Here is a 24,049-nt window from a genome sequence, read left to right as displayed (position 1 = left end):
GTTTTAGATACTGTATTGTAGTGCAGTGTATGCCAGCAAAAAGCTTGCAAGCAACTTGTTTGCCATGTACTCCTCTGATGTGCTTAGTAGACATACAAACAGGGCTAGTTCATACAGTCATCCTCAATAAATCTTCCTGAATGCAGAGTTCAATATTATTTTTACACAATATTGAAGTCCTAGTTTGATATCCCTATATATGATTTTCTCCAAATGGTTAGGAAGATGCTGACTGTATTATTTTAATGGCTCCGTCTGTCATGTTGGGAGCTAGGACTGGTTTGCAGGCCAGTCTAGGGCTAATCTGTAAAATAATGACCACCTTTTCCTCTATCATGTACCCTTCCCACAAGCCTATGAGTTGCTGGTTATTCCCAGGTATAGCCTGGTTTACCCAGTCTGGCCTAAACTGTACAACTGCTGAACTATGAACACTTTAATCTGTCTACCTTCTCAGAAGCCCTCATTTTACTCACAAGGTTCGTCACTTCTGTAATGTTTCAGTTTCAGGCTTTCTGTTGTTAGCTTAAGGTTTAATTAACGGACGGACAGAAATTAAAATGACAGCTTAGAAAATTTGCAGAAAAATGAACAATTTAGATTGTGCTTATAAAAATGTTCATCACATGTTGAAGACTGGCTATGTGGAAGACAAAACTTTTGTTTTCTAGAAAGTGGACTAACCCATGCTAATAGCTTGCTGTGATCGACAAAATTTTGTTTTGAACCCAAAGCATTCTGAAATATAATGTGGGCAATTATCTGTGAGAGCAGTACTGTCTCTTTTTTTATACCTGTCTGTGCAGTAGTCTAAACGATGTAAAGAGACAGGGTAAAAGAAAAAAATTGCTCTGCTTTATTCATATGACTCCAGCACATTTGGCCAGTTTGTGTCCAAAACAATTATACTGAAACGGTTGTCTTTGTGCACTACTTATTCTTATTCACTGAAAGGATAGACACTTGAGGGTCACATTAAAGTTCATTCAATCAGGGCTGCAACAGTAACAATAGTCAGCCTCAGGTCACTTCCATCTCTTGAGAATTGTAGGGTACTTACCTCAAGTTATTTGCATAATTTTACAGAACTCTGCAGCTTTGATATTCAGTAACAAAGAGCAGTTAAAGATATCCTGTTGTATGTATTACTTTATTCCAATTAGCAGTCACTCCATTTTTTTTCTTTGCTCTTTTTGATCTGTTTACATGTGATGTACTTTACGATACCATTTAATAGGTTTATTGCTACTTGCATTAGTATTTGCTGACACATATCACATTAAAATGCAGCTGGGTAACTCTGAGGACTGGAAACGCAATATTGAGTGTAACACACACACGTACGTGTGTCTGTCTGTCTGTCTGTCTGTCTGTCTGTGTCTGTGTTGCACTGCCTCCCAAGTGGACATGGTGGCACCATTTGATTTTTGCATGGCAGGCTTGTCTTTAGAGCTAGAAGAAGACAATAGCCTCCTTGCCCTTTTGCTCTTTTCTCCCTCATACAGTACTTCTTAAGGAGACAGCATGAGCATGTAATTTCATTTGATTTTCTCAAACTAGTTTCGGAGAATAAGCACTCTTCCAAGCAGTGGCACTAAGGTAGATGGGAAACTTGCATTACTTCAAGAGGGCCTCTGGGAAGGCAAAAAATAGCTGCTGCAGACCATTCCATTCACCTAGTAAAGGAAGACCACAGTAAGCTTGACCAAGAGAGGCAAGGGGATCAGTCAAGTGACGATTGAGTCCTGAATGCCAATGAAAAGGTGCATTTGAATGGGGGAGATTTGCTCCAATAAGTACAGTGGTACCTCTGGTTAAGAACTTAATTCGTTCCGGAGGTCCGTTCTTAACCTGAAACTGTTCTTAACCCGAGACACCACTTTAGCTAATGGGGCCTCCTGCTGCCGCCATGCCACCGGAACACGATTTCTGTTCTCATCCTGAAGCAAAGTTCTTAATCTGAGGTACTATTTCTGGGTTAGCGGAGTTTGTAACCTGAAGCGTTTGTAACCCGAGGTACCACTGTACTGTAAACAATAACATTCTGCCAGAGCAGTATGGTTTTCACATGATACTGTCATATATTCCTGCACAAAATATACTGAGCTACAATGTGATTATTTATATGCACATCTTAAAGGCGTGTGCAGGGTGGAGTATAATAATCATGCCAGAACTGGTACTTATTAGTTGTGCTTCACAGGGAAACTGAGATATGAAAGCTAGGAGCTAAATGTCACCTTAAACCTCGGTTATGGGCACTGCAACAGAACATCTAGGCACTCTTTTTTATAAAAAGAATATAAAGATGAAAATGAATGGACTGCAGCTAAAATCTTATATTCATTTTTCACATGGTCTAGTCCTCATTTGAAGACTACAAAAAACAAGGCCATACGTCCCGTGCCCGCCCCACTAATATTCTTATGAGGGTCCCTTCTCCAGTCCTCAGAGAGTGGCTTGAAGTGGGGAGGCCAAGAAAGGTCCTCCTTTTGTTCCAGCAGTTGTTGTTTAGTCGTTTAGTCGTGTCCGACTCTTCGTGACCCCATGGACCATAGCACGCCAGGCACTCCTGTCCTGCACCGCCCCCCGCAGTTCGGTCAAACCCATGTCCGTAGCCTCGAGAACACTGTCCAACCATCTTGTCCTCTGTCGTCCCCTTCTCCTAGTGCCCTCAATCTTTCTCAACATCAGGGTCTTTTCCAAGGATTCTTCTCTTCTCATGAGGTAGCCAAAGTATTGGAGCCTCAGCTTCACGATCTGTCCTTCCAGGGAGCACTCAGGGCTGATTTCCTTAAGAATGGATAGGTTTGATCTTCTTGCAGTCCATGGGACTCTCAAGAGTCTCCTCCAGCACCATAATTCAAAAGCATCAATTCTTCGGCGATCAGCCTTCTTTATGGTCCAGCTCTCACTTCCATACATCACTACTGGGAAAACCATAGCTTCAACTATACGGACCTTTGTCGGCAAGGTGATGTCTCTGCTTTTTAAGATGCTGTCTAGGTTTGTCATTGCTTTTCTCCCAAGAAGCAGGCGTTTTTTAATTTCGTGACTGCTGTCACCATCTGCAGTGATCAAGGAGCCCAAGAAAGTAAAATCTCTCACTGCCTCCATTTCTTCCCCTTCTATTTGCCAGGAGGTGATGGGACCAGTGGCCATGATCTTGGTTTTTTTGATGTTGAGCTTCAGACCATATTTTGCGCTCTCCTCTTTCACCCTCATTAAAAGGTTCTTTAATTCCTCCTCGCTTTCTGCCATCAAGGTTGTGTCATCTGCATATCTGAGGTTGTTGATATTTCTTCCGGCAATCTTAATTCCGGCTTAGGATTCATCTAGTCCAGCCTTTCGCATGACGAATTCTGCATATAAGTTAAATAAGCAGGGAGACAATATACAACCTTGTCGTACTCCTTTCCCAATTTTGAACCAATCAGTTGTTCCATATCCAGTTCTAACTGTAGCTTCTTGTCCCACATAGAGATTTCTCAGGAGACAGGTGAGGTGATCAGGCACTCCCATTTCTTTAAGAACTTGCCATAGTTTGCTGTGGTCGACACAGTCAGCAGTAGCAGTTTTAATCTGAGCTCCCAGAGCCCAGAAACTGCTCGCATTCATGAAATTCCCTGTCGCAAAATGCGCCTAGAACAATGGGAGTTTCAAACGCTGTGTGGCGGATGGGCTATACTACAGAAATTTACTTCATTGTGCCACATAAATTCATGTTGCTAGCAAAGAATATTAGGTTCATGACAAGGAAACAGACTAGCAAAAGTGTAGAAGAGATTATGTTGAAATTGGTATTTCATAACAAATTCAATTCTTGTGTTTTTATTTCAAATGCACATCTATTTGATAACATTTGACTTTCTATAACAACAACAACAACAACAACAACAACAACAACAACCTGACTTTCACCAGCAGGTGCCAGAGCAGGTTGCAGCAATTTAAACTTCAGCATTAAAAACTGTTAAAACAGATTATAGGCAATGACCGTTTTGCACAGGGGTTACGTTCCTGCCCCCATGCAGGTCGGCGGGCTTTGCATAAGCCTGCTGCACCCTGTTACGCCCATTACGCTCCCACCCCTGTCCAATTCCCTTTTCCAGCCCCTTCTGGGTTGCCATGATGTGCACGCATGTTGTCACACACAAATTGAATGTGTGCAAAACCGTTGTTGCTTGTACACCCCCTGGCCTGGGAGTCCTCATAAGGAAGTTGTTCCTGGAGGAAGAACTGCGAGGGGAGAGACTCCATCAGGCAAGGCCTCTTTCCACCTGCCTTGCCCAACCCTCCAGTCTCTGCTTCTCAATTTGTATTGTATTATTTTATGCACAGTGGCTTGCCGTTGTTTTATTGATTGTAGTTTCAAAATTATTTATTGCAATTGTTAAGAGTGAGTTTCTGTTTAATTTTTATATGGTGATATTATTATTCTATACTCTTCTAATGATTGTTGAATGTTACTTTATTTGATGTAGATTGCTTATTTTAAAGCTATGTTTTATTATCACATTTTTGTATTGCATTAGATTGTTATAAGGTGTACATTCTTTGTTTCTTCAGCTTGTAAACCGCATTGAGTATTGTAAGATAGAAAGGCAGTATACAAATTAAAAGTGGTGATGATGATGATGATGTACAGTGGCAGGAATGAGGTGGGTCCTGAAAAAGGGTAAAGAGGTGTATTTTCAACATCCTCTGAAAAGCTATATGGTAAAGGTGTCAGACTTCACTCTCCAAGATGTCTGGCTCAAGGAGCGTGAAGTCAAATGGGCCTTAGAAAGCATTGCTAATAACAAGGCCAGTGGAAGTGATGATATTCCAGCTGAACTGTTTAAAATTTTAAAAGATGATGCTGTTAAGGTGCTACACCCAATATGCCAGCAAGTTTGGAAAACTCAGCAATGGCCAGAGGATTGGAGAAGATCAGTCTACATCCCAATTCCAAAGAAGGGCAGTGCCAAAGAATGCTGCAACTACCGCACAATTGCGCTCATTTCACACGCTAGCAAGGTTATGCTTAAAATTCTACAAGGCAGGCTTAGGCAGTATGTGGACCGAGAACTCCCAGAAGTGCAAGCTGGATTTCGAAAGGGCAGAGGAACCAGAGACCAAATAGCAAACATGCGCTGGATTATGGAGAAAGCTAGAGAGTTCCAGAAAAACGTCTACTTCTGCTTCATTGACTATGCAAAAGCCTTTGACTGTGTCGACCACAGCAAACTATGGCAAGTTCTTAAAGAAATGGGAGTGCCTGATCACCTCATCTGTCTCCTGAGAAATCTCTATGTGGGACAAGAAGCTACAGTTAGAACTGGATATGGAACAACTGATTGGTTCAAAATTGGGAAAGGAGTACGACAAGGTTGTATATTGTCTCCCTGCTTATTTAACTTATATGCAGAATTCATCATGCGAAAGGCTGGACTAGATGAATCCCAAGCCGGAATTAAGATTGCTGGAAGAAATATCAACAACCTCAGATATGCAGATGACACAACCTTGATGGCAGAAAGCGAGGAGGAATTAAAGAACCTTTTAATGAGGGTGAAAGAGGAGAGCGCAAAATATGGTCTGAAGCTCAACATCAAAAAAACCAAGATCATGGCCACTGGTCCCATCACCTCCTGGCAAATAGAAGGGGAAGAAATGGAGGCAGTGAGAGATTTTACTTTCTTGGGCTCCTTGATCACTGCAGATGGTGACAGCAGTCACGAAATTAAAAGACGCCTGCTTCTTGGGAGAAAAGCAATGACAAACCTAGACAGCATCTTAAAAAGCAGAGACATCACCTTGCCGACAAAGGTCCGTATAGTTAAAGCTATGGTTTTCCCAGTAGTGATGTATGGAAGTGAGAATTGGACCATAAAGAAGGCTGATCGCCGAAGAATTGATGCTTTTGAATTATGGTGCTGGAGGAGACTCTTGAGAGTCCCATGGACTGCAAGAAGATCAAACCTATCCATTCTTAAGGAAATCAGCCCTGAGTGCTCCCTGGAAGGACAGATCGTGAAGCTGAGGCTCCAATACTTTGGCCACCTCATGAGAAGAGAAGAATCCTTGGAAAAGACCCTGATGTTGGGAAAGATTGAGGGCACTAGGAGAAGGGGACGACAGAGGACAAGATGGTTGGACAGTGTTCTCGAAGCTACGAACATGAGTTTGACCAAACTGCGGGAGGCAGTGCAAGACAGGAGTGCCTGGCGTGCTCTGGTCCATGGGGTCACGAAGAGTCGGACACGACTAAACGACTAAACAACAACAACAACAAAGGTGTCAGACACACCTGTGTATAGAAGGCTTCCCACAGCTTCTCTATATCCTCAGGCAGCAATATTTGAAATCGATCCAGTACAGGTAGAACAGACTGTGTATTCTGAACATAAGAGAAACATTATACCTCTCTGTGGGGTTGATCTTGATGGGAGGCTGAATGACCCTAAAAGAAAATCTGGCTCCAGTTGCAACTCTGTGTGCCAGTATACCACAATAATTATATATTTTTTCCCTACAAGTGTAGATGGCTGCTGTTAAGGCATGTATTTAAGGGCAGTGTTAGGCTTTGAACTTCACCAGCTTCCTGACCTTTGTGATCCTAATTTCTTGGGGAGAGAGGTTTTGGCCCACCTCCGTCTAGCTCAAGGGTATGTGTGAACAAGCATACGATCTATGTAAATCAGGGGTCCCCAAACTACGGCCCGCGGGCCAGATGCGGCCCAATTGGCCTCCCAATCCGGCCTGCGATGACCCCCGCCGCCCGTTGCCGCCGCCCGCTCTTACGGTGCGCTGCGCGGCGGCGCACTTCCAGATCTGAAAAAAGTGCCGAAAATCATTTCTGTGCATGCGTATGGGCCTCTCCCGACGCAGAAGAGGTCATTTCCGGTGCACTTCCGGGTCGGGGGAGGACCATACGCATGTGTACAAACAATTTTCGGCGATTTTTCCGGCCTGGAAGCGCGCCACCACGCCAGTAAATGTGTGCGCGCATGCACACGGGTGCGCACTCCCCGCCCTCCGGCCCAAAGGCGGGTAAGTCTGGGGGCCCCTGATGTAAATACTGCCCAGAAGGGATAGAGTCCAATGAGATCCATAGAAAGAAATTCATAGTCTTGAATCTTGCATATCTGATTTTAAACGTAACATTAAGAAAGTAAGCATAGAGTATATTTTATCATCTTAAGATTTAATTCCTTTCTTTTCACTGAAGAATTCTATGATGAGGTGTACATAAACCAGCTGAATTTGGCCTATTGCTTCAACAAACCAGAAGACAGATGGCTAAGGAATTACTTCTATGAACAAAGCTACAAAACTGCTCAGCTGATTAAAATAGATGGTGGAAGGAGAGAAGCTGAAGCACATTCAAATATGGGCCTTGTTTATGAGGAGGAAGGTAGGTAACACAGAATATAATTGATTGCATCAAAATTATTGGCAAGGTCACTAAAAAATCTGTATGTAAGCAATAATGTTGTAAAGTGTAGAATGTGTCATCTGATGCAGAATCTAGCAGTTTGGGTATATTTGTTTTCACATGCTTTCTGAGGGAACATGAAAACTTTATGATCTTTGCTGAAGTGACAAAACCATCAAAATAGGATAAATTCTAGTGACTAATAGTTAGGACTGTGTGCAGATGACGACTCAATGAATTTTTTGGTAAACACCAATTCCTTTTGATTCTAAATTTTGTTCTTAACAGCTGTGGAATCTACAGATACAATTACTAAGTAGCATTGCCCTTTATACAATTCCAGAGTTCACATTTTCTTGTATTGATTAGTGTGTGGCAATATTGCACATATTTCTGTTGAGTTATGGCTAAAGAATTCTTTAAAATGGAAAACCTGATCCAGACTTGATTTTCGTTGGTTTCATTTTTAAACTGTTTCACCTTTCAGAGATCAAAAAATGAAGTTACTTTCAGAAAATTATATAAAATTAATTATATAAATTATATAAAATTATATAAAATTATATAATAATTAATATCTTCAAAGACTCTACCCTTATTAACCACTAAAAGCTCCTTTTAATGCATGGTATGAGAAAGATAATTTAATATTTAAAGATATTTATGGCAACATTGCATGATATACTAAAAAATGATACATTCCAAAGGTCATAATGAAACCTTGTTCAGAAGAAGGCTACAGAGGTTTTCAGACATCTCCCATTTACTGAAAAATAGCAGTGGTGTTCAGCATGTTCTGATTGGAAGAAGCATCAAACCTGTTTTTAATAACATTTTATTTTCACAGGAAAGTGAAGCATTGTGAAATAGAAGTAGGAAAATTCTGATTTGCTCTGAGGGAGTAATTTGTGGCTGGAGCATCTGTAGGATTCCTTCACTTAATAAAAGCTAAAGGAATTCAGCTACAAGACTTAACTGTAGGAAATGATTGAAGGAATCTGAATTATTGCACTCCATATAGATTACTCCTTTCAGTATACTTTTCTTTGCAATAGTCTACATAACAGTGAGATCTGTTTATTTCAGCATGGAATTCATTTAGATGTTAGTGCCCTTTCACAGAATAAAAATGCCAAAAGAACAGATAGTATATTAACAATATAAATAGTAGCAACACTTTAAAACAAATAATATTGCAGGCCAGATACTTCACACAGCAGTGAAAAGCCAGAAATGAGGGGTGAGGTAAGCATCTCTAGGGAGAGAATTTCACAGTCTAGGGATGGCCACAGGAAAGGCTTCCTTTCTCATTCCTGTTAATCTCAACTAAAAAAATGCAATAGTAGCCTATTCAGACAAATTAATGATTGGGCAGATTTATACAGATACAAGCAGTCTTGTAATTATCTCTTACTAAGCCATTTAGGATGTCTTTAGATTCATCCCAGAAACAAACCAGAAGTCAATGTTAGCTATTTTAACAAGTGTGTGTGCGATCTTAATGAAAATCCTTATTCTGCTCCAGCTATAGTTTCTGGAAGCATTTCAGAGCTATCCTCATATTCACAGTACATTGCATTAGTCTGGTCAGGATGTGTAACTAAGACATGGATCACCATGGCCAAATTGGACATCTCTAATGAGCATAGCTGTCAACCTAGCAGTTCCAAAGCATGTCAAAGTGCAAGTAGATAAATAGGTACCACTACAGCGGGAAGGTAAACAGTGTTTCCGTGTGCTGCTCTGGTTCACCAGAAGCAGCTTTGTCATGCTGGCCACATGACCTGGAAGCTGTACGCCGGCTCCCTCAGCCAATAACGCGAGATGAGCGCGCAACCCCAGAGTCGGTCACGACTGGACCTAATGGTCAGGGGTCCCTTTACCTTTAATGAGCATAGTCTCAACCTAGTCTCAACTAACACCTAAACATAAGGCTGGAGTCTGAGTCAAAATTACAAACCAGAGTCTTAAAGAGGACTGCAATTGCATCCAGACTTTAGTCTCATATCAGTCATGCTACTCTGTCTTGTTTGGAATAGTCTTCAATTAATTCACCTATTGACAGCAAAGTGTACCTATTGGCAGCAAAGAAATTACTGTAATATTTTGTAGGGAAGTACAGTATTGTGTGCCAATGTAATGCACTTCCAAATTTATATTCTGACAATGTTTTAAATGTTTTAATTCTGTATATGCTTGTGTGATGGGAAGTCCCACTGAACTCAGTGGAACTTACAAATGGGCATAGGATTTTGCTGTTAGGAACATGTGGCCTCATCAAAGCCTATTTTAGAATTACATTTTCACTTTGGAAAGTTGTTACCAGCCTTCCACCAAAATGCAGTGACCCAATTCACGCGTAACACTGAGCTGAACCATGGCTCAGCATGAACATGTGAGCTCCCAGAGGGAAGACTGCAGCTATTTTACTCCTTCTGAGGCATGCTGCTGCATTGCTGTGAGCAAAGAAATTGGTTGACTTGGTGCATCACCGAAACCTGGGCTCCTGATTTGTTTCACTGCAGGCAAAGCATGAATATAGTGGTACCTCGACTTACGAACGACTCGACAACCAAATTTTTCGACTTACAAATGGGGGTAATGGCCGCGCACTTACGAATGTCTCGACATCTGGAAAAAAACCGCAGCGGTTTTAGATAGGGATTTTTCGACTTACTAATTTTTAGATAGGGTTGCTTCGACTTACGAATTTTTCCGTTTCCAATGCATTCCTATGGGAAATCACGTTTCCAATGGCGTTTTTCAACTTACAAATTTTTTGACTTACAAAGGTGCCTTCGGAACGGATTAAATTCGTAAGTCGAGGCACCACTGTAGTTAGCAATAGAACAAACCTTGGCTACAGCTTGGGGTTTGTCTATTATGAATCAAACCACGAGCCCAGGTTCAGATAATACTCTAGGCCAGGCTTCCTTAACCTCGGCCCTCCAGATGTTTTTGGCCTACAACTCCCATGATCCCTAGCTAGCAGGACCAGTGGTCAGGGATGATGGGAATTGTAGTCTCAAAACATCTGGAGGTCCGAGGTTGAGGAACCCTGCCCTAGGCCAAATCACAGTTTAGCTCACAGTGTCACAGCAGCAGCTGGACCAGAGGAAGAGCAAAGCAGGCATGATTTCTTCTCTGGGAGTCCATGTGCGCGCACATCCAAGCTAAGCCACGGTTTGGCTTAGTGTTATGTGCGAACTAGGTCAGCAGTAGTTTCATAGTTCTAGTTGCATTAAAAGTTAAAACCATTTTCATCAGTCTATGGAGTTTGACTTGAGAGGTCAATGTGAGAGTTCCTGCAGTATGTTAATATGGAATGTCTTTGGAGACTGGTGCAATTCCCTGCCATTCCATGACCAGAGGGAAGCACCCATAAATCCAAAATGACAAGTCTGAAGAGCAGACTGATGGAAATACTTATTGGATAATTCAGTTCATCTCTATGCAAGCACAGGGTTTTGCTTCCCATACAAAGATTGTAATCTTATTACACTGAAATAATATATTGCTATAGGTATTGAACTGACAGTTATTAGCTTGAATTGATTCCACATTGATTATTTGTATCTTCAATTTAAATGAATAGGATGATGAAATCTACAAATAGGCCTATGTGACAAAATGATATGTATGCTGATGAACAAAAGTCATATTGTTGTTAACTATGGTAAAAATGCATACATGCATGCAGCTGAACTATAGTGGAAATTGGAACATGCTGCATTTACTTATACTACTGTTTGGCTTTTTGTTACAACTATATATTTATGTTTTAATATTAGGGAGGGGGAAAAACAAGAACAAATTTCCCTTTTTATAAGACTTTGTGTAAACATTTGTTAAACAAATAATTTAGATGCAAGCAAGTATAGCTGAGTTAGCCCTGTATGAATACCTTTCCAGCGTTCTGGCTAACACACATTTTTAGTAGTATTTTGTAATTGTAGTATTTTGTAATTATTTTTGTTTTTATAATTTTTAACTTACTGTCAAAAATCCTAGAAATATAGGAAAACAGTAGCAGTTTTAATGATGAAGCTTTTTCATTACACCTATCATTTTAAGTTTAATATCTTAGATAGGTGACATGTAGTCAGAGGTTTAACTAATCAGTTCAGTTCGATTTACGGTATTGTGTTTAACGAGTAGCCATTACACACACAAAAATAAGAAGAAGAAGACTACTGCTGATAATAGTGGTTTACATTTGTAATTAGTTCTTATTGATACATGAACCCTATCATCTTGATACATGAACCCTGATCACCACTTTGGGCTCCCTAGCCCACAATCTCAAAAGTTTGCCCTGTGTTCACCAGCTCCATTGATGCTGCTGTTTCAGAGTTGCTTCTGCACTTACCTCATACATGAGCATTTCCTTCAGCCTCGTTTTCTCACTGGCCATCAACTTATACATGGTACAAGTTGTCCCCTTTTTCTTCAAGGCTTATATTCCTCCCCCCTTCCTGCTTCTAAGGAAGTAAAATTATGTGTTGTGTGTATGTGAAAATCTTTGCTTGGTGTGCCTCTGGTTTTTAGCAAGGAAATGAAAAGTGGGAACCTATGATCAACAGGGACAGCCTAGACAGGGGAAGGCAGAGACTATTTATGTACTAAATGTATAGGCCACTCTTCAGTGCAAGACTCTCAGGACGGTATACAATAAAAGGAATAAAATCATGCAATAAAACACTATATCAAATCAATACAAATCACGAATTGGCCGAGGACAAAGTAAAATTGGTTGACAGGGCTTTGCTTTGATGAGCTAACTAATTTTGGGAGGCATTACCTTGTCGTTTCTCAGGGAAAGGTAAAATGAAAAAGGAAGCTGTTTTTTTTACCACACCATCAGTATACACTCTCATATTCCTCACTTCCTTGCACTGCCTTCAGTGGAAAGGAAGACAGAAGGGAAGGAATAGGGGCAGCTCGTGTGTATGTGTGTTGATGGGGAGCTGCTCCATTAATCTCTGCTGCTTCTGGAATAAGCATAGCCACTTCTTGCCTTTCTGAGAGTTTGAGTCCAAGTTGCAGGCATTCATGGCAACCGAAGTGTTTTTCTTTTCGCTGGAAGCCCAGGTGGCCTCGGCCTCCTCCTCAAGAGCCATCCTCTTGAGTCTCTTCCCCCATTTCTTCCTTCCTATCATAGGAAAAGATAATAAAACTCTAAATGGCCCTGCTGTCTATCTGTCCTGCATTGTAACACAGTCTCTTCCCTCCTGAATATTCCCTATCATGGAGACTCCTCATTGTCATAGATATAATACAATAACAATATCAAATGATCGTGATTGAGCTGATTATTAGGGTACCATTATGTTAGCTTTCTTGTCTACTATATGCATATCAATGCATACATAATATTAGAAATGAAAGTAAATCTTCTATCATTCATCATAAATGTATGTTTGGTCTCAAGCACTAAAGTTCAAGGTCTTGTGGTTGAAAAAATATAGACACAGCATGCTCTTTTCTCTTTACTTTTGTCGAGTTTCTTGGTCTGAAGTTTGCTCCGCAGAACGTCCAAAGCATGAAGTCCACTGAATTCAAGTCCACTGAATTCAAAAGGAAACCTGGGGCGGAATATCATGTGGGCCCCATGGGCTGCTTCTCCATGAATTGCTCTTGTGCAATAGGCCCACGCCTCTTTCTGAAGTCAAGGGAATTTTAAAAGCAGTCTGTGGGTCTGGAGGAACAGCTTCTGAAAAGGAAACACTGTTTAAAAAATTCAGGTGCCCATTTGGATCATAATTAGGTCCCATCCCTAAAGTCTAATATATCTTTAAACAAGGCTGCAATTGAAATTTATTAAAACTTCAAATGAATTATTTCATTGCTTTTTTAAAATTCATTTTTCTACATTTCTCTTTTAAGTCTGTTACTGACACCGCTGCTTGTATTTTACCTGTCTGTTTCTGTGGTATTTTAATTATTTATTGTTTAATGAGTAGTACTGAGATGAAGCTTCATTCAAATCTGCTTTCACCCCCCAAAACTTTTTTTGCTTCAAAGCTTCGCAAGGCATTGGAACGCTGCATTAGATTCTAATGTTCTTGTTAAACAGAACAAACTTTTGGAGAGGCAAAGTTACTGTTAGTTCTTTGCAGAGGAGACCTTGGTTTTAGAGATGCCCTTTCCATTGGAGCTATGGAATTATTGTCTGGGGAATAAATGATTGTCTGTAGAATAATTGTACGGTGAATTAATGTGTAGCTAGGATTCTTGTTTTTTATATCTATTTATACATTATTCAAGTGTAATCTTGGAAACAATCCAGCCAAACGTTTGCAGTCACACTGATTTTAATAGAATTAAGCCTTAAAGTTCCCTCTGGTTCATTAAAATGGATTTAATATTACTTATTGGTGGCTGGAATGTATAGCTAAATTCTTACATTTTACAATGGCTGGGTCTGCATCTGCAATGAAGTTAGTCAAATGGTATCTCAAACAAATACTCTGGCAGTGAGACCCCAGATGTCTTACTCTCTTAAACGTTTGGCAGATCACCAGAAGAGGGAGCTACTGCCCTGCTATCTGAAGTGTTTGAGTGTCACCAAGGCAGCTGAGTGTTACTTGCTGACCTATAACTGTCAAGTGACATAAGGGGCCAATCGGATTTCACCTGACCCTATAAAGCATCAAATTCTCTAGCCAGTTCTCCAGTCTAAGCAGCATTGGAGTCAGAAAAGGCTGGGTGGGTATAGTACATATACGTACTTGCCACTTGCTTGCTCTGCTTTACCTTGCTTGCCTGTGTAATTCAAAGCAATAATAATAATAATAATAATAATAATAATAATAATAATTAATTAATTTATACCCCGCCCTCCCCGGCCAAAACCAGGCTCAGAGCAGCTAACATCAAATGTATAACACATTAACATAAAATCAGGCAATCAATTGAAATACATCCTAAAATCAGATCAGGATCAGAATAGAATCCAGAATAAACTGGTTTTTTGTCCACAAAACTAGCCCTGACATAAAATGCATTTTTTAAAGGAAATATAACCCATAGTTCAATAAAATTTGCAGGCCAACATACAAAAAATTAAAGACACAATAAAACACTAAGCCAAACCACAACTTAGTGCAAATGTGCAGGATCCTGGAGAAGAGCAAGTGCTTTGCCCCTGCCCCATCTTTTCCCTGTTGGCATGTTGTCCAAATCCAGGTTCATTGTTTAGTTTTCTCCACAATAATCATGAGCTGTAATTAAGTTTTGACCAATGATTTACAGCTTGTGGTTTGTTCAGCACAGCTAAACCTGGATGCTCATGTGTCTCCTCTAAGTTGTGGTCTGGCTTAGCATGATGTATAAGCCAGGCCAATAACATATAGTAAATGCAGTAAACTCAAATAAGTACTGTATAACAAAAAACAAAACTGGCCAAGATAAAACACATCAAATTGAATTAAAAGGCCTGGGAAAATAAATGGCTTTGCCTCGTCGTGTCTAAATGGCATTGGAGTAGATGTCAGGCAGGCAAGTCTCCCTTTTCTAATGGCAGAGTTCCTGATTATAATTTCTTGTCTGGCAACATATTAATTAATAGTCTCTCTTGCAAATCTTGTAGTATGCTTCTATTTCATGAGCTTAGGCAGTATACACTTGAGTATACATATTGAGTTTCTGATTATTTTTGCTCGTGATTTGGGCTGTTAGCTCAATTTGAAACTATTAATAGTGTTGGCAAAATGAACGCCAGTGCATTTGGTAATAAGACTTGCTTGCTATTAACCATAGGAAGAACTGGGCAATATACTGTACTTACTTTGTGCTTTCTAAAATCCCATCCACCTTTAAAAACATGTACGCAGGGACGTTTGGTGCCACTAACTATACTAAATTAATTTAAGAGGCCAAATAGAATGTAAATATCTCAAGCACTTAAACTGAGTTCAAGCCCTTGCATTAAATTTGAATCAGGATGATATAGTTCACTGTTGGTTCCTACTTGTAAATAAGCTCACACAAGTTACTAGCCTGCAGGGGATAGTATAGGAGAATCTGTATCTCCCCCAACAAACCTACTGTATTTCTGTGCTTGGGCTGGAGGAGGAAGCTGAGCACAGAGGAAGGATAGACTACCCAACCTGCTTGCTGTGCTGTCAAATCACTGAATAGTATTGTGATTTTGAGGAGATTTCTATGGTATGTGGCAATGCTGCTTTCATGCCTGCAAAACCTGTGGGCCAGGGGGCTTTAAAAGGTTAGTTCTGTTTCTTTTATAAAATGTTAAGTTTCCTCACATCTAAGTTATATGTTGAGATGGAACCATGTGGGAATCTTAATCTCTATGATAGGTTTCTGCTGATCCCATGTGTCAGGGGGACTCCCTACAGGGACCCTCCCCCAGTCATCCTGACCAGCTCTTCGCCCAGCGACAGCGCTATCAGCAGGTCAGGAGGAGGGAATGAGGAATGGAGCGGAGTGGAGAGGGGGCTCCAAGACGTGTCAGAGCCTCGGCACCAACCCAGCTGGCCAGAGGAGGAAGGACAGCGCAGCGAGGTTTCGGAGCCTCTGCAACGCTCCAGCCAAAGGACGGGAGAAGGCACGCAGCCCCTTCCGGCGCCCACATTGGGTCATGCACGCAGACGTAGGGCAAGAGGGCGACGTTTTGGGGTTCCCAGACTATTATGCTGGCGCAAGAGCAGACAAGCGCCATTGCCGGGTTCTGAATCAGAATAGGCAGTCATGTTTTCTGATGTCTCTGCGCTGTAAATAATATGCACAATAAAGCTCTTAAAGACAGAGCAGACTGGAGCATCCTTACTCAAGAGTAGCCACAACAATCCCCTGACAGCATGCTAACACCTGGAATTGACAGTATATTCTAGTCTTATAAGTTATCTATGTTGGCAGTCTCCCAAACACCCTAACAGTTCATAAGCCTCTAGACCACCTCTGCTAGGATTTTAAAGATTTATAATAATCAGCATATGCCATAGGAAGCAGAAAGTGTGGTGTACTGGCCGAGCTCCAGCTTTAGGAATCATGTTCGTAGCTGATAGGGTTGCTGGCATCCTCAAAGATGTAAGCATAATTGTAATGCTTTGTAGTTTTCATTTTAGCTATTTAATATAATATTTACCCTTCACCTCATTTCTATGTTCATTGTGTGCCCTTTGGTAGATGCCAGCATGCAATTCCTCCTTGCCTATGGCTACCAGGTGAGTGCTTAAGCACAAGGATGCTAGTAACTCTCTTTGCTAACAGATTTTAGAACTGTGTTGTATTATTATAATTATTATAATTTATTATCTGCTCTTCACACTAAGGTCCCTGGGTGCTTTACAGCAGATTAAAACGCAATGTTAAAATCCGTTTAAAGTAACTTACAATCGCAGAAATAAGGTGGGTTCTAAAAATATACACCTCAGGTGTCAAAAGCCAGCGTAAAGAGGTGTGTTGTCAGTACTGTACTGTGTAGCAGCTTATTCCACCAGATACAGATTTTAGAGCTGTTACATACCATATAGTAGCTTATTTCCCCAAATATAGATTAAAATTGTAATAAAATGTTATTGGCTCTCTCTCAATTTTAGCTTCTATTAAAGTTTCCAGTACAATGTGGACAATATAAAATTAAATGTGCTTTCTATCATAATGCTGCTGAACAAATGTGCCACATAGACATGCCAGATTATTTTTACACCATTGTTTTCAACTGCGTTATTTTCATTGCAAAATGTAAAGTCTAGCAGTAAAGGAAATAATTAGTTTCTCTCGATATTGCTGAAACATGGAGCTAGAACAGGTCAGTCAATGCATCTTACAGATTGCGACGTTTTGAATTACCTGAATAATACTTGAAGCAATCTTTGGACCTAATTAATGTCAGTTTGTTACATACAGACCTAAGAGAGATTTGCATTTATTTACTTATTAAATATCACATTCTTCCAATCATCCATCTTTATTTTTCTGTATTGTAAACTTCAAATTTGTGTACTGTTTTCTTAAGTGGGGTAACTCTTCTTTTTCTTCCCCTGCCTTCAAGTAATCAATGTGCTGCTGAATGAGTTCATTTTAATGCATTCAATCATGCCTCTAATGTTTGTAGCTTACGGGCGCAGGCATCAGTAATGCAGGAATGTTATATGGCTTTAGTTTGGGCCATTTCATAAAATATTCATGGAATCAAAAATGTGCATCAAAATAGCGTCTGGGAGAATTACATTTATGTGCCTGCTTTTATGGCAGCTTCACATTTAAACCCATTTGTGTTAATATCTAGTCAATCTTTCGGCTCCAAAATAGTGCAGAATGATAAAGATCATATATATCCTTTTTCATTCATATTTGCCTAAGATAATTCTTTCCTAATAAAAATTTACCCTTTTGCAGTTATATAGAAGACTAAATACAGAGAAGAATAGTATTCAGAAACCATAGAGGTTTCCATTTACATCATAGAGGTTTCCATTTACATCATATAGTTTGGGGGGGGGAGCTATACCTGCCACCCTCCCAAAATCAGGAAGGATACATTGCAGTTTAAGTGTAGCCCAGATACCAGATTATTATTCAAAATGTAAAGGTTTTTTTTAAAGCCAGAAATCTTTTGCACTCACATTTCTAGTTTCTATGAAAAATGAATTATTTACTATGTTTAATTCATTTTAATATATGAGTATTGTCTTTCCATTAGTATAATAGTTTAGAATGGGACCCCCTATTGAAAGAAGCTTGCAGTTATACCGTGTCATTTCAGCTATTAAAAAACAAAGATTAACTGATTGATTCGATGCTGTATCCTGGGGGCCTCTTAAATTATAAGCATTTTTAGCAATGCTTTAATTTCTGTTAGTGATTCGTGTAATGGCATCTAAAAGTGCTGTGTTTTCCATTTCAAGCGTATGATATGTTTGTGCTGATCAGAAGGTCAGAGGTTCAAATCTGCGCAACGGGGCGAGCTCCCATTGCTGTGTCCCAGTTCCTGCCAACCTAGCAGTTCAAAAGAATACCAGTGCAAGTAGAGAAAGAGGTACCGCTGCGGTGGGAAGGTCAACAGCATTCCCATGCGCTCTGGTTTCCGACACAGTGTTCTGTTGTGAAGTGGTTTAGTCATGCTGGCCCAGAAAGTTGCCTGTGGACAAACGCTGGCTCCCTTGGCTTGAAAGCGAGATGAGCGCTGCACCCCATAGTCACCTTTGACTGGACTTAACCGTCCAGGGGTCCTTTACCTTTACCTATGTTCATGGAATTTAGGGTGATATTGCACAGGTAAGTTAGAGACAGCTCCTTTTAAATGGAATTGCATTCCTCTTCAAGGTGTTTAGAATATTTTCCTCAGATTTTCTTTAAACAAGGGAGGAGAGAGCAGTGAAATCAAAAGTTCTCAAGCATGCCTAACTCTTCACTAGTTTGTAGTGAGTATGTACAGTGATGCCTCACTAGACGAATTTAATTCGTTCCACGGGTCTATTCTTATAACGAAAAATTTGTCTAGCGAATCCCATAGGAATGCATTGAATATTTTTTTTAAAAAAATTGCCCATAGGAACGCATTAATTGAATTTCAATGCATTCCTATGGGAAACCGCGATTCGCTAGACGAATTTTTCGTAAAATGAATTTGTCTAGCGAGGCAACCTCCGCTAGAAAAATCCTTTCTTTAAGCGAAAATTTTGTCTTACGGGGCGTTTGTTAAGCGAGGCACCACTGTATTTGGGACTACAAGTAATCTTAATTCCTGCTGAATGAACATATCATAATGTTTTCCCTTTTCCTTTTTCCCTTCACTCATATTTCCTCCACAAGTGACTGTGCAACTTTTAAAACACCAGCTTTCTTACAAAATAACAGCGATATAAACCCCTACCATACCTAAGGTTAATTCTGGGATTCTCTGCAGCTGGTTTCCTAATAAATTTAATCAAAATTATAACTGATCAGTCACATATGACCATCACAGCATCTATACAATATGGGATCTGTTCCCGTTCCCTTGCTTACCTGTGTGAGGTGGCACTCTCACTTGTTGGAGTAGATTTTGGTGTTAGGTGTTCATGTCCAGAGGCCAAGGCACATTACCTGTTAGGGCCCTAGTGTTAACAGCGTGCTCAAGTTCCCATGGGCCATGTGTGTTGTGAGAGCAAGCTGTTTTGTTAAAGTGCTCCCCTGGTGTGAAAAGTGCCTTTTCTCCATAGTTTCCTCTCAGCAAAGTCCCACTTTATGAGCTCTAAGCATTGGGTCATACTATGTGCCCAATCACCTGAGTTATGGTCTCCTTGTGAGATTTATATGCAGGTGGTAGAAAATGTTGATTGCGTGCTGAGTTCTATCACATCCTATGCTTGGTCTTGGTGAGGTGGGCAGCGTGAACATTGATACAGAGACAGCTATTTTTTTAATTCTCCCTCCCATCCCACTGAAGTCAATAGAAGGGAAATTTCCTGTGCCAGGTTCAGCGCAGGTGCAAAGTTATGCCTTCAGGAGTATAGCTATAGCTTGAAGAGGTTTAGGATCTGGTATAAGTATGTTCATCCTCTTGCTGTCCACACCTTTACCAATACATCTTCAGCAGTGGAATGGCTGGGTTGATGGACAGAATATCAGGAGTATTGTGCCAGCATAGGGGGCTTCCACCATATTTTATAGCCTCTCAGTTGGCATAACTGATGTATTGGATTTTGTCCACAACTGACTTTCTTATCCTAATCCTATATTTTGTAGTTTTGAATACATTGATGTTTTCATCTATATTTGATACTGTAGCAGAATCCTACTAAAAATGGCCCTATAGTTTAATTATTTGTGATTTGTTCTCTATTAGCTCATCACAGTTCTGACTATAAGGATCAAGTTTCTAAATGTGTTACTTTAATCATCTAAACTAAAAATCAGATTGAGAGAGAATGGAATTATTGATATACCTGGTGCCCAATTGCATCAAAAAGTCACTACCGGTATATCAATCAATCAAGCTTTATTACGGTCGTATACCAGCTATTAAAATAAAAATGCTTTACAGGGCTATGGGGGTTGTCATTCGGGGTGGATATGAGAGTCTATAAGTTTGAAGGGGCTATGTTTCCAGAAGGCGGGTCCAGCTGGCCTTTCCCCTGGTGCTGCTCAAAGTTCTCAGTTTCGTACCCGAGCGAAGGAACTACTTCCCACAGTCCAATCCCGCGTTTACTATTCCAATTGCTGTCTTGTTCTGGGGGGGAAGACTGGTCCTGCAGATCTGGGTGCAGAATCTGGCTACCATCCAAGTTAACTTTTGCTCCTTTCCTAATAGTAGGGCCTTTAGTTTGGCCTTATCTGGGAGGTCGGCCAGGCTCCCCAGAATGGGGGCGATGGTATCTCTACGTACCTTATCGAACAGAGGGCATCTAAAAAAAAGATGTTCAGGGCTGCCTACTTCCCCCAACGGGCAGGAGCAGAGTCTCTGCTCGTATGGGATCTTTCCGAATGAGAATGGAATTATTGATATACCTGGTGCCCAATTGCATCAAAAAGTCACTACCGGTATATATTGGAAAGCTTTCTGCAGCTATATTTCTTACAGTAGGCCCTTAGCAGAAAAGAGTAGACACAGATGCTTTATATATGTGACTCTTGTGTGGCATTTAGTAGCATTTTCCCCCTCATAGTCTTTTAATTTTTATTTCAATTTCCAGTCTTTCTTTCAAAACTCCAGTGGGTAGATTGGTGAGCTAAATTTGCATGAATCAGAATGCCAGTTTGCTTTGAGCAATTGTCTAGAAAGGCCAAGACCTTCCACCTATATATGGAAGAGACCTCACTGATGGGGTGATCTCCATAAAAATGTATATTCAACATCTGAGAACTCACTTTTGCCAGTGCTTCTCTCCCAGGACTCAGATCAAGTTTCTTGATTGAAATAGTTCATTGATCTGAGTCACTGGATCACATTTTCTTTTATTGATATGTGATAAATTCATATTGTTGCACTCAACTGATTTTACCCCCCCCCCCATCTCCCAACCAATACTAGCCTTGGGGTGGAAAATTATATTTTCCAACATCTTTTATTAGTGGTTACTTGCTTGGGATCTCTATGATGTTGACATAGTAATCACTTGGAGATTTCTTCTGTATTCCTTTGAACTTCTGAGGGCATATTTTTCTCTCCAAGATTTACAGCTGACTTTACAAGGCATGGGCATGGACAATGTTACTCTCAAAAAGACTATATTCTACAAGCAAGATCAAAGGCAGTGGAACAAACACCAAAAATTATATGCTTGATAACAGAATATAAATACTTATTAAAAAAAATATTCCCCTGTTGTTAGCTGCAATTGTATAATGAAATTATAGATAGCAGGTTGAGTCATATGTTTCAATCCAGCTAGTGAGTGCCTATGCATGTTGGAATGAGTTTTCCCCTAGATACATGTGGAGCTGCTGTGTTCAGTTCAGTTCAGGGGCAGCTAAGTTCAGTTCAGGGGCAGATGTGTGTGGATAGCCTTAAAGATTCTGACAAGATGTTAGAGCCTTTCATCCTGGGCAGCTGGGTTGGAGCAATAGTGCAGTCTTTTCAAGAACAATAGCTTTAAAAGTATTTAAATTCATCAATAAGTACTGATGATTAGTGATTTACTGTCGGCTTTTATTTCCAGTGAAGTCCAAATTAAGAGGAACACACAGTTTGAGGTGTACCTGTATAGACAATCTTCTGAAGGCTGTATTTGTCTATACTGTAAATCATTTTTATTTGCTTTGCAAACTGAAACTAATAACAAACAAAATAAACATCTAATCACTTTATATTGTTTACCGGTCCTAACTATTACTGCCAGCATATCTATGTACAAAGAAATATGTCATGCTCTATTACAAGCAGTTCCCCGTTTACGTGAGGGCTACATTCTGAGGCACCACAAATGTCGGTGAAATCGTGTATAATTGAAAGCCATTGAAAAACCCTGCAAATGCCCTGCCCCGCTCTGTTCCCGTTCCTCCCTTTTAGTCATGCTTCAGTGACATCTTTATGATGTTTCCGGTCACTTCCAGGTTTGGCGCAATGCACGTATACATGGTCGCACAGATTTTGAACATGTGTAAATGGGGAGCTGCATGTCTATTCTTCCAATATTGCTATGGACACACCCCACATTTATGTCTTTGAATTGGCATATCAAAATATTGTCCGTTTATCATAATGTTGTTATCAAATATTATGCCTTTAATCAGTAAGTAATATCCTATTGGGAGTAGCTAATGATGAGAGTTCTTCAAGAATATTTTGTAAACTACGTAGATGTCTTATCGTTATGACTGACTTACATTCTTCAGGTCAGTTCCTGAAAGCCGTAGAACATTATGAAGCATTCTATCAACTGACAGTGGGACGGATATGGAAAGATGATACAGGCAAGACTCTCACTTCACTAGCCTGTGAGCATCTCTGGAGAATTTACACATTACTAGCAAAAAAAATGCTAGGAAATAAAGAACACCAACAGGCCATCAAAACTCTAATAAAAGCACTTGAAATGGCAAAAGAAGGTGGGTAGAAAATAACACTCCTGCATTTCTCTCTTTAATGTGCAGGCCTGTTCTTTCCCAGGAGTAAAGTAAAAAACATCAAGTGTTTGGTGATTATTTTCTATGAAATTCAAGACAAATGCTATCAATATATTTCTAAATCTTGTTGTAAAACAGAAGCACCTACTTGCTGACAAGTAGGAATCCATTTATTTCTTGAAAGCTTTTAACACCAAAAATGCAGTCTCCTGAGAGTACTTTTGTAAAACAATGAGTCCATAATCGGAAGTAAGGTCACTGGCAGCACGGCTGGTTGCGGTTGTTCACTGATTATTCACTGTTACTTGGCTGGCATTGCTTATTGGACTGTCAGCTAATTATGAAAATAAGATCATTGGTTTGTATCAGAGGTGATAAGCTTTTTCCCCTTAGTGAAAAGTGACTATCTCAGTGACTAAGATAAAAGCTTGATTATTGGGGGAAGGGTTTTGTGCTGCCTGTGGTAAGGGTTTCAGGAAACTTGGAAAGTTTAGAGCACTTCTGTCTGTCTGTCTGTCTGTCTTTCTGTTTGTTTGTTTGTTTGTTTGTTTGTTTTAGTACCAACAGTATTTATTTATTTATTACATGCATTTATAGCTTGCCCTTCAGCAAGCATTCCCAGCATAGGTTGCACGCAGCTAAATAAACAAATAAAGCCAGACAATGCTTATCAGTAAGCCAATAATTTAAACCCATTTAAATAGCAAACAAAGCCTGGGCAAAAGGCTATAACTTGTCGCACCAAGATTTGCCCATTAGAAGAATAGTCTTTCTATGTCTCCCATACATGCATGCATACACTTTAACTAACTCACAGAATATCAAAATTATCAGAGTACTTCCTCAAGAGATAAGTTGATTTAGGTAGATACTATGAAGTCTTAACTGCCTTCATGCACAAACTCAGCCGCATGGGGACTACTTTGCTGTGGTACTCAGTGTTGTTTCTGCTGAAGGTGTGGCCATTTACATAGATCTTTCCCACTTGGTTGGTCTGCCTTCTACTGAAGCAGGTCTGTTCAGCCTGCTCCTAGTCTGCAGCCAAATATTGGAGGTAGTGTAAGTTGTGGAAACCCTTTGATGATCAGCAATTGTACCATTTCAGCTGAAAAG

At 40.2% G+C, this 24,049-nt stretch overlaps 1 protein-coding gene across 2 annotated transcripts in view; it reads left to right on the top strand.

Annotated features, from left to right (window-relative positions):
- The window catches only part of TTC29 (tetratricopeptide repeat domain 29), a 111,646-nt gene that overhangs the window by 25,211 nt on the left and 62,386 nt on the right, over positions 1 to 24,049 (top strand). For both annotated transcript variants that reach the window (XM_035114020.2, XM_060278640.1), the window contains exons 6-7: positions 7,214 to 7,399; positions 22,706 to 22,918. In XM_035114020.2, the coding sequence (XP_034969911.1) occupies positions 7,214 to 7,399; positions 22,706 to 22,918 (399 nt within the window). The remainder of the gene's footprint in view (positions 1 to 7,213; positions 7,400 to 22,705; positions 22,919 to 24,049) is intronic.

This window comes from Zootoca vivipara, chromosome 9 (assembly GCF_963506605.1).
Source record: "Zootoca vivipara chromosome 9, rZooViv1.1, whole genome shotgun sequence".
Lineage (NCBI taxonomy): Eukaryota > Metazoa > Chordata > Lepidosauria > Squamata > Lacertidae > Zootoca > Zootoca vivipara.
Note: the sequence above shows the minus strand (reverse complement) of the source record. Positions and strands in the feature narration are given on the sequence as shown.